The 12,398-nt window shown below is 37.5% G+C and overlaps 1 protein-coding gene across 3 annotated transcripts in view; it reads left to right on the top strand.

Moving 5' to 3' along the window:
• Positions 1-12,398, top strand: part of kcnd3 (potassium voltage-gated channel, Shal-related subfamily, member 3) — a 106,100-nt gene that overhangs the window by 69,550 nt on the left and 24,152 nt on the right. For all 3 annotated transcript variants that reach the window (XM_084087454.1, XM_084087456.1, XM_084087455.1), the window contains exon 3: positions 7,512-7,680. In XM_084087454.1, the coding sequence (XP_083943580.1) occupies positions 7,512-7,680 (169 nt within the window). The remainder of the gene's footprint in view (positions 1-7,511; positions 7,681-12,398) is intronic.

The raw sequence follows: 12,398 nt of genomic DNA, 5'->3' as shown, positions 1-12,398 counted from the left end.
GATCCCCAAATCTTCCGAGGGACTACATCTTAATACAAAAATATGTTATACTATGTGAGAAAAATATATCAATAGAATACACAATTTATTTCTATAACACTTTTCACAAAAAACAATATGATTCCAAGGCAATTTTATGAAGAATATTGCCCTAAAAAAATCTTTCTGTTTGATTGTCAATAGAATATAATTGCAATAGAAATCAGATTTTTGACAATATTAGCCAACTGAATGAAACTAATATAAAATTCTGAAAATGTTTTACAAATGATTGCATTCAACACGTTTAATTAATAACTTAATTATTAGTTCACTTTTTTCTTTCTTTTTTTTTCTTCTTTTGTTTACCCTCAGCATTTCTGGACTAGAATGTGAAAACTCCTGGTCTAACTGACAGGCTTTCAATTGCCTGCAAGCGCCTTGGTAATGTGTCTGAAGTGAATGCAAACAGGCGAAACACAAAAATTCAATATGTGTCAAAATATTGAATCTGTGCAATGAGCCTTACGGTGTAAATGCAGCTTAATGACCTGCTACTGTCTGTTGTGTTGTTTATATTAATCAAGAACAATATTGATGAGAAAAAGAAAAAAAGAAAACCACCCACGCATGAGTCTTGAACACGAAATTTGGGCTTAAAGACAAAAAGCAGCCTACGAAACCGCTGAAAATCATGAAATTTCACTGGTTTTAGCATCAACTGCTGAAATATTGGTATTGTGACAACAACCCTACTACAGGCTCTTTCTCAAAAGCTCAATAATGCATGTGAAGCCCCACAGCTGGTCCAATTCCTCACAGAAGCGGAGGCTGTTTATGTAGAGGCGATTGGTGGTATGAATTCAGTTTATTCAGTGGAATCCTTCTGTGTACATAACAGCAGATTTGCTGGTGAATGAATTGAGCTAATCTGCCGTCGAATTGTTGTTTCAGACATCACTTGGGCTCGTGAAAATCGGAGGGAATCGTGGCTCCAAGCGGGTCACACCGACTCACCGTGGGAGGCGGATCTGAAAGCATGAGGGGGTGGGAATAGGGAAAAGAAAGGATTGAGGAGGATGGGACAGATGCAGAGCTTGAGATGTGAGTGGGATGAGAGTTTGGGTTTTGGGAGTTTGCGTGTTGTGTAACAGCAGTCGGGCTGTAACGTACCGCACGCTAACTGTGAGTCTGATGCCCACAGCGCTAAGAGGCTAATGACACGCTCTCCATGCTAACGACATCCCTTTTCTCATTACCATGCCAGTGGAGTCACAGTGGCAATAAAAGCAGTCGAATCAAGCGGTCGTCAAGCATGACAGAAACTGTATGTGACTGCATGCGTTAGACACGGTAAAGCCACGTGACTTCCCTTTATGACAGCTGCAACAGATCCTGGGAGGTTTTGTGAGGCTTAGAGGCTCATGAGACTGAAACAGAGAGTTCGCCATCAAATTTGTTCCAATGTCCTCTGATTTCTCATTTGATATGCTATGCAGTTTCATGGACAGACTGTTTCAGTAGGGCAAGGAACAAAAAAAATTATATAAAAAGGTTTGACTCAATCTGCACATGTAAGTGTTCAGCACTAAATGTTTCTGCACTACTTCTCTCATTCAATCCAAATCTGTCCTTTTGGGATTCTGTCATTTTTTGGTTTCAGTTCAAAATCATGAATAATGTGGATGTTATTTTTGTTATCAGGACACCTGGGTGTTCAAATGCTTGATTCCTGCATTTTGGTGCTTATCTAATGGAAGACTGCATAATATCCCGGCTGCCACGCCACTGAAGACCATCTCAATTTGAACGATACTTGAAAGGAAGCCTTCGTTTTGCATCCTTTATTCGGATCCTTTTGAAGGCCGCATCGTGTATCCTTCGCGTCCTTTAATCACCCACAATCCTTTGCACACATTCCAATTCAAGAAAAAGAACTGACGGAAAACGAGTCAGCACTGAGCTTCTCTGAGTTCATTATTATGTGTAAGACACAAATAATATTTTTTAGATATTAATCCATACATTTTGTTGTATATTAATCACTAAACACTAAACTGCTAATAATGTAAGCCACTGGCAGACCATAGACGGGTGTCATTCACTGTACTGCACAAATAGAAAGACAAAATTAAGTTTTAATAGTATTTTCGTGCCATGACCTTGGGGGCGGGAACGTGTGACGTATAGCCATGCGCACTTACTTGACCGTTTCATTCTAGCGTTTAACGCTGAGGAGGACTTAAGCTTACAAGTCTCAGAAGAACTGGACTAGGACGGACACAACCTCACTAGGATGCAGCCTTTCGTTTGAAAAGCACAATATAATACACACAGAGAGATCAAGGAGGCGTATAATAGCTGAAGGGAGCTAGTCATTTGCATTAGCCTTTTTCATCTCAATGGCAGTTACACAGCAAGAAGTTTGAGGGTAAACCAGTTAGTACAATCCTAAGTCGCTTGCAGACCAAAAGCTAACTGAAAGCACACGCAAAAAAAGCAAATGTTTAATTTTTAGCTTCTGTGACATTATGAAATGTGTAATTTAAAAGGAATTCATTAACATATGTTCACAATCAAGAATATATATACAATTTAAAACGTCCAACTAATGGAATCGCTTTAGGATACAGGTGGTATAGGGTCTTGCACAACTTGCAAACAACATGGCGCGTTTTTTTGTTTGTTTTTTGGCCAATCGCTTGAGCCGTAGTTGCCATGTGACAATCACCCTAGAGCTGCAATAAAATGACAGTGCTGATGACACCACAAGATACCAAAAAATACCAAAATGCCAAATTCAGTAACATTCAAATGTTTGGGATCAGTACGATATTTTTTAAAGTAGTAATACTTTTAGCAAAACATTAAATTGATCAAAAGTGACATTTATAATATTACGAAAGATGTTCTGTTGACCTTACTGAAAACAGTTTCCACAAAAGCAGAACAAACGTTTTCAACATTGATAATAATAATAAAAAAATGTTTATTGAGCATCAAATCAGATTTCTGAAGGATCATGTGACACTGAAGACTGGAGTAATAATGCTGAAAAATCACAGAAATAGTTACATTTTAAAATATAATCAAATAAAAAGTGATTTTAAATTGTAACAATTTCACAATATTATTGTTTTGATCAAATAAACGCAGCATTAGAGACAAAAAAAAAAGTTTTTAAGCCCTACTAAAATATAATATTTACAATTTTTTTATTGCCTGAAAATAAGTATTCCATCAGTATGCACAGTTACTTTTGTGGTTACTATTGTGGTTTACTTACATAATGGTTTACTTATGGCATTTACCAGATCTGGACCAACCCCTATTATTTTGCTTCCACAGACACAATAAACGATAATGTGAGTAACTTCTCTGTGATCCACAGTAAGGTTGAATCAGTCCCCTGATGTCAAGAAGAGCAGAGCTCCTTATTAGCTCTATAAATGAAAGAAAACTTCAGTGAAATCTCTAAACAAACATCTAGCTCTAGCTTCAGTGTACTAGCGTGGATATCTTTGCTCTGACAGTCAAAACAACAACACTCATTTGTTTCTCTCTTTCGTTTTCATTCTTACATTAATATTCTGCTTTCAGTCAGATCCAAAGCAGATATGAAGGTGTGGAATAAATAGATAAGCAGACACTGAGATGTGGTATAAACCTCAGTAGCTGATACAATTCAAGATCAAAGAGAAAGCAGAAAAAAGATTGCATCTGCAGTGTGTGAAAAAAGTGACTTTTTAGTGTTTGGAGTGAGTTATTGTATGTGTGTGAGCTGGCATTCTGCATACTGTGAAGGATTTTAATTACAATCAATAAATCCTAGTGGATCGTATTGTCTAATTTGAGATTCAGCAGAATGAATAAAGGTCAAAGCCTTGATTACAAACACCATTAAATATCTTACAGCGGCCTAATCAGAAACCTCAAATACTTGAAGTGTCTGTGTGTATTAAGCCAGACATTAGATAGAAAGGCCCATACAAACACACTCGCACCACAAGAGCCTGCACATCTATTTTTCACATCAAAGAGCATTTGCTTTGAGCATATGCACATACACAATGACTTGCAAAAGTAAAAAAAACTTAACCAATTTTCTTGTTTAGCTGAATTACAAATGCCACTTTGAAATGTAGTTTATACATTTGTATATATTATTTCTAAGCAATGAAATTCAAAATTAACTACTTTAATATGACATTTATTTATGTTAGAAGACATGCTACTGAAATAAAAACTGAATTATATTGTTTGTGTTAAAGTATCCAGTCCCAGCTTTTGAATATTTCATACAGACACCATTTCAAGCAATTATAGCATTTGTCTTTTGGGGTTAACGCACTGTTCAGGTGTGATTCTTCTCCCGAACAGTGATTCGCTCCAGGTTGTTGAGGTTATACAGTCAAAAATACATTTCCTAATATGCAAAAGTACTAGACACACACATTTGTCTTCACAGATCAAAGCAGAATGAGAATACAGAATTTACTCATGAATACACAGAGACAGAGAGAGCCATTTTAGAAGTAAGCCGTAATCCTTAACTCAGTCCAGACAGAGGGTGCTTTTGTTTGGCCTGTAGTTTGTCTAGTCAGAGCTGTTAAGCCCTCTATCCTGCAGGGTGTTTAGTTGTGTCTTTTTTGTGTGCATCATCTCTGTGTCCCAGATTGTATTGTGTGTTCTTCTATTGCATGTTTAAAGTGTAAATTAGTTTAGATTATATAACACACTGTGAGATCTCTTCCTCAGAAATATTCCCACGTGGGCACGATCCAGGCCTCTTAGAATTACACTTTAATCGACTCTTGAAATGAGTTTCGAAAAGTGTTAAATAAGCCTCCAAAAATAATACAAATATTAGCGTTGACACAAATCCGTGTGTTCTTTCTTTCTTCTAGTGTTAAAGAGTTATTTGAATCATCCATCATCGGCTTATAGCGTTTAACCTGTTCAGCTGTCAGACTGCAGGGCTTTTCTGTGAAAGTGTACAGAGAGCACTTACTTCGCCTTTTCACCCTTTTTTTAGGTAGAGGCCATCAACCATGGCTCGCCAGGCATCTCTGTCTTGGGCTTTCTTCTCTACCTCGTTCTCAGCGCCAAGTGTTTCTTGGCCTTCCTCTTTTCCTTTTTCCTTGAGGATTCCAGGTCAGATCTTGCCTGTTGATGTGGGCGTCTGGAGGATGTGGCCTATCCTCTTTGTTATTTCATCTTGGGCTTTGAGCTGTGATGTTTTGTGCCACAGGTCCCTATTGCTGATGGTGTATGTATTGCTGAGATTTGGAGGATTTTTCTTAAACAGGTGTTGATGAAGGTCTGGACTTTGTTGATAATGTTCGCATGCATCCTTTAGGTTTCATCCCCATACAAAACAAGGACTGACTTGACGTTGGTGTTGAAAAGTTTGATTTTGGTTTCCAATGTCAGGTCCTTGGACTTCCAGATTTTCTTAAGATGGATGAAAGCAGCTCTGGATTTGTATATAGTAGCACCCTTATTTAAATTAATTTTCAAGGTTCAATACAACTTAAACTCAATCGACAGCACTTATGACATAATGTTGATTGCCACAAAAATTAATTTAGACATCCCTCCTTTTCTTTAAAAAAAGCACAAATCTGGGTTACAGTGAGGCAATAACAATTGAAGTGAATGGGGTCAATCCGTAAACATTAAAATACCATTTCAATAGTAAATCCACAAGACACAAGCAATATGGTAAGATGATTTTAATGTCCAAAAGAGTTTTGTCCCAAGAGATAAAACCCTAAAATGACCATAAAAATGTCAAGAATGTCTTTATGGCTCCAAAAATACAAAGAATTTTATAAAAACCAATTACATTAATTCTCATGTTAAAAGCTAAGCTTCACTTTTCCTTCAATTAACTTCCATTAAGTGCTTCACCTTAACCATGATTTTGTCTGTCGATTGAGCTTAACTTGTATTGAACCATGAATACTTTTCACTGCTTTCAAGACCCACAACAGCATTGGCGCCTAATGAGTCATTTTGATTATCTGAGACATTTAAATTCCAACTTTAGTGTCTCTTTACAGATTGTAGGCTGGCTGCATGTTTTCTGATTGCGTTTGATTGAATTGTGCCTCACTTGCACAAAACTAATTTAATGAAAGAACAGGATTATCCATTGTTAATTAAATCCTCACTGGCAGTCACTGCATGGGTTTGAATGAGCTAAAAAGAAAACTCTTGTACTTCTGAACATCTGCACATGTGCATTTAAAACAATGCATACATGTCTATAATATATGGTTATTCTTGCATCGTTCCACCAGGTGCACCGGTCTTATTTTCTCACTTACTTTGTGGCTGTATTCCATCAGAATCCAATTACTTTAGTCTGTAGTTTTTTTAAGTAATATCTTCCTTTTTTGCTAAAGCCACCTTGAACCATCCAATTTGTTCGAATAGATATTTGGTCAGCAACGTTCTTACCTTAAAAAAAAAAAGTATTTCCACTCTTCACTGCCTGAATTCAGATGGCAGGCCATCACACAAGCCGAGGAAGATCTACAGTGGTGCGTGTAATTGTATTTCCATTTTAAATAACTGTATCAAATTGTATTAAATGTCCTTGAAGTTGCCAGGGCATTGGTTCGAGGAATTTAAATGCTCCAATTTAAACATCTTAAATGACTTTCTCGTTCTCTGCTGGTTTTTGCTCCTGCTTGGTACAGTTCATCTCTTATTTAAAAGATGATTTTCACAACATGCTGATAATATTAGCCTTGTTTTGAGGGACATTATCCATTTATACTCTGCTATCTAGACAAAGACTTTGCTTCCAAACAAATGGCCTTGGGACAGATTTTGCAAACAAATCAGCTGTCAAACAAATGAGTCTGCAAACAAACAGTTTTATAAATAAAAGGCTTTTAAAACAGCTTATGAAATGAAACACTTCCCAAACAAACTGTTCTCTAAATAAAAGACTTTCCAAACGAATAGCTTTCTAAATAATAAACAAACTCTAAACTTCTTAATGCGCAAGTTACTCCAAACAAAACATTTTCAAAACCCTCCAAATTTAGCAAATAAAAGATTGTCCAAGCTGTTTTCAAAATAAAAGACTTTCCAAACAAACTGCTTTGCAGACAAATGTCTCTTTATACAACTGGATATAAAAGTGTCGTCCCACTCACGCTTCTGTCACCTCCTGCTTCAATTATCATTTATTGCATTTAAAATCTGGCACCTCTAATGTCAGCAAGCATCAAAATAATTTTCCTGCTTTGTCTGCAGGGTATTAGGTGGCGTGCGGAAGTGCCAATCTGCAGTAAAAGCATACGATTGTGTTTAGTAAGAGTTTGTGATCATTCATTGAAATGTAATAATAAAAACAGATGGAATATTATTATTACTAGGAGTTTTAGTTGTGTGATATCATGAATCTGTCTGCTTTTTCATTGCTGCTGATCTATTAAATAAGAAAGAACATGAGGAGAAGCAGGTTGTGCATATTTCGGTAACTAATGTCTCTATTTCTTGCTCTTTCTCTGCAGGTATGGAGACATGGTCCCGAAGACCATAGCAGGGAAGATCTTTGGCTCCATCTGTTCCCTCAGTGGGGTGCTGGTCATCGCTCTGCCTGTTCCCGTCATCGTTTCCAACTTCAGTCGCATCTACCATCAGAACCAGAGGGCTGACAAGCGTCGGGCTCAGAAAGTTCAGGTCTGTGAGGCTCAAAACTCCCCGAGGGGCATCGTCTCCTCTGACCAGAGCAGCTTTGTCAGAGAAACTGCCAGAAACACTGGTGTTTAGCTCTGAATAATGCCCCTGTTAAATTAGATCATATCCTTTTCCATGCTTAAACAAAGAGATGTGATTATTTAGGTGTCCCAAGGCCAGGTTTTGAAGGCTATTAGGTCAAGGGTGGAGAAATGCCCAAGGGTTTGTGGGTAAAAATCAGGTGACAGATGTCTTTCCCCTGTGGTGGTACCATGGTAAAATGATGGTATCAGATGGTAATAACTATGGTACTCTGGTAAACACAACTGCTCAAAAGTTTGAAATGTTCAAAAGATTTCTATTTCAAATAAATCCTGTTTATTTTGAACTTTCATTTCATCAAAATATAATGTAGTTGTTTTCAACATTTATAATAAGAAATGTTTTTTGAGCACCAAATCAGCATATTAGAATGATTTCTGAAGAATCATATGGCACTGAAGACTGGAGTAATGACTCCCCGAAATTCAGCTTTGCCATTTTTCAATGTTTTTACAGAATTTTTCAGTCAGATAAACAGTGTTGGTAACTGGTAAGCATAAGATTAAAAAAAAATTAAAACCTAACCAACCCCAAACTTTTGAACGGTAGTGTATATACCGTGGTACTGAATGATTACCATTTACATTTACCATGAAGTCAAAGAATATCATGTTACTACCATGGCATATGCAGTTTTTGGTCATTTTTTGTTACTGTCAGGCAATTGATGTTCCTCTCCCAGCTTCGCACTAAAAGACATAATCCTTCACAGAAAATCCCAAATCTACTTTAATATTTAAAGCTTTGATATTCCCCTACAACCCGCCTCAGCTGCTCAGTCTGTCTTCTCTCGCAATCGCCTGTTGTCTTTCCACTAGTATTTTATAGTTCTTTGCATCATTTCTCGGTTGATATCCACTCAGCCATATTGCTGCTCTTTTTCCTTGTCTGATGAATAAGGTTATTAAACTTGTTTGTTTCCGGGTGCATGAAGGATAATAGTACTTCACCATCCTTTTCCGTCCCCGTACGAAATAACACCTCAAACAAACAGCCTTAATGTTAAATTAAGCCTTTCTCTTCACCCTAGGGGAATGAAGGGATGACCTGTCACTTGTTTAATGGCAGCATGGCGTCAAAAGATGGAGTCTAGACTAGAATGAGATCCCAGCAGGGTTACATGCCCTGCGTCTATCCATCTATCACTCCATCCCTCCCCGTCCTCATCCGAAACGTCTCTATATCTCTCTCTGAAGGTTATTTAGTTTAGGCGTAATTATCTGTTAAATCACCACAGGCTTCTCAGCTTGCTTTTGCTATGCTAATAATTGCGAATGTTACTGGAGATTAGCTTGATCGCAGAAAAACAACACCAAGGCCACTCCTATGACATCCTATGTGTGGCGAGAGACGTCAGCTCCTGCACTCAGTGTTATGCTATGCTCGCAGTCATGGATTTAATGTATGCTAATGAGGAATTAATGTAAGCTTATGGGGCTGCATTGTCTCTGCAGGCAAAATTTCCTCTGGCTTTAGCATTTTACTTAGTGTTCATTTAAAGTTTATCTAGTATGGCAGATTATTCCCCAGAATTCTGCATATTATCTCAGCTCGGATCAGCCTAAACAAAGTTTTGATGTGAAATTTCCGTCGCCAAACATTTTCTGTTCTTTCGCAGCACGGCCGCAGGGAATGCGAGTTCAGTTTCAAGTCTAAACTAAAGCAGCCAGATGCGACCAAAACTCACAGGACCATCTTAAAAAATATGTTGTGTGGGTGTGCTTAAACACATCCCGTGGTTAACTAATAACAGAGTGGCATAAGTGCACGAACCTGCCTCAAGCCTCGAGTTAACCTCCACCATAGGAACAGCTGTGCTTGCTTACTGTCCAAAGGACATGAGAGAGAAAGAGTAAGACATAGAGAGGGAAAGAGAGCCAGGAGGGATGTTCATCCTAATGACAGTCCTTCCACAAATAGCTTGCCCAGACGAGACCTGTGGGGAGGGGTTTGTTTTTTTTATTCCGGCAGTCACTTTTGATAGGTGACCTTCCTCTGTCTCACCTGTTGTCCAGTAGCCAAAATACAGCACTGGTACTGCACCAAAACTGTGTGTAATCCAGGTTAATAAACTAAAAGACTAGACAGTTATAACTGAAAAACCCTGCCAGTTTAATATCACAGCACTAATATTAGAGGATGCATTATAGATCCTTATTTGATGAACTGAAAAACTGAATTAGTGCTCCTGATCAAGTACAGTTAAACAAAATGTGTATGTGGGGGTGTTAGAAGTGCATTCATATGTATATGTGGGTGTGTTTACTATACCAACTAATTGTTATGGCATCATTATGAGGTCTTTACAAACATTTACTTACTTATAATACCATAATCATATTCATAACATCAACAATTAAATTTGAGTCACAATGTGGGCCAGATTTAAAGTTATATGAGCGACATAAGTTCTGTAAAGCAACAGTTCATGTTGTTCCAAACTGGTTCTGAGATTTTATACCGGATTAAAGGGGAGAACATTATGAAAGAAACTTACTTGACAACAGCAGTTCCTATATCAATAACCTAACAGAATAACATTCTTGCGATCATCGCCTCTCATGTGTACCACTATTTTTCAGCACGTTCTACAAGGAGGCGCAAACAAAAATATGCGAGTAAAAATATCCTGCATCTGAGGCTATCACTAAATATTGAGAATAAAATTAGGAAAATCAGCAACAGCGCATATTATATTATATTTTTCTACATGTTGTTTTAGATCATGCATGCTCACTCATTTTTTAAAAGGACCTAAGAACACGTTTTTTCCACACATGTTCTGCGCACGTTTCCTTCATTTTTAGTTTGAACTAATCTTTGAACTGCATTTCATTTCCTTTAGTTTTAAGGTAAAATTAATACAATTAAAAATTCAAAGTGTAAACTCAAACTGCCTTGCACTGTGCAGCAAAACATAGCTCATATAGCACCACCTACCAGTATAACCTATCTGGACGTTAATACCATAACAGTGTGAAAGTTATGATATCGTAAGTCTATTCCATACCTGTATGTCATTATTCAGTGGATCAAAAAGAAGACTGTCCTGGTCACTCTTTTCCATCCAATTACACTAAATAGGAACGGAAGTTTTCATGTTTCCAAAAGGATCAAAAAAGCACCCTAAAGTGTCGTAAAATTGATGTTGATGACTCAAAAACCTCAGTCTGATCAAATAATTTTTCTGATCCATATGAATGGATTCAATGAAAATAATTATTTGATCCCAAATCAGACATCGGTTTTCACAGAATCAGTGGGGTTGGAAAAAATTGCCGTCGGGAAGGACTCGGGTCTAATTTGATCGTGTTTGCCTCGGGTCGAGTTTATCTTCTTTTTTTTACATGAATTTATGCATATTTGGGTAAGAAGTGGTTCGGATCGGGTACAGATTTTAGGACCCCGAGGAGACCTCTATTCTGTACTGCCCAGATGAGCTTTGTTCATTTCAAGGGTTTTGGCTCACTTCTAGAGCACTCCAGGGCTTTCCAGAAGACTCTGCATTAAGAACACTGCAGACATGACAGGGTTTTATGCAGAACCATCAAAGTGAAATGAAATTTTGATCAAAGTGTGAAAAGCTTCAGATTTTATATGCTAATTTATTTCATCTTCCAGTGGCTCATTGTGTCTCACCTCACGAACATGCTGCAGTTTTATTTTTATTTATTTTTTTGTTGCTGTTGTTGTTTTTAGTGACTACAGAAAGCCATATACACCTTATTAATAGCTAATGCAAATCTGCATAGCCAGAGAGATAAAGAGAACAGACAATTTCCTAAACATCACTCAATTCTTTCATGACTGATCGCTTCATTATGCTCAAACTCTCATGGTTGATCCAAAGGTCTGAGATTTGTTATAGTTCAGGAATCAGAGTTTTGATCAAAGTTGGTCCAGTAATTGGGCTGATTCATTATTTCTCACAGAACTTAGCTGTGCTACTTCAGTGAATGTTAATGACTTGTTCATTATTAATTCGCCACTTGCTTTACACACACTTTTTTTAGCCGCTACGGGTCGCTAACCTTTTACAATAACAAAGGCGTAGATTGATGACGCCGTGATAAGCGTAATCATGGAACTTGTCGTCATGCTGATGGATCTAATAATGTTTATGGATGAGTGAATACATTGATGTTTTTAACATGACTGTGGTATGAAGCAGGGTTCGATTGCTAATGAGAGACAGATATCAGCGCCACACGCGAGTCCCGCTTATATAAAGGAATGAGGACATTTCATTGTACCGAACTACCAGCAAGTGCTGAATTACTACTCACACAGGTCAGTTTATTTGACGAATTAAACTTGTGAGGTAACGTAGCGCTGTTTCACTTGGTCTAACATTACACTATCATACTAAACAGCATTTGAGTGTGTTGAAAGTTATAATGTTATTCTATGTGTTAGTTTGTTGGCTATATGAGACAGTAAGCTAGATCAACATTAGAATAACATACTGATCTTATTCTAACATTTCATCATGTTGAGCTATATAACATTGATTTGTTTTATGTACATTTGCTCAGCTGTCTAATAAAGTACATGCAAGAGTGGCCTCTCTGTCAAGTCGAAGTTTGTCGCGGACGTGGAGCTCTCAGCATCTCGAAAAC

This window comes from Abramis brama (assembly GCF_963993115.1).
Source record: "Abramis brama genome assembly, chromosome: 16".
In the NCBI taxonomy this organism is placed as follows: domain Eukaryota; kingdom Metazoa; phylum Chordata; class Actinopteri; order Cypriniformes; family Leuciscidae; genus Abramis; species Abramis brama.
This window is presented reverse-complemented; position numbering and strand designations above follow the sequence as displayed.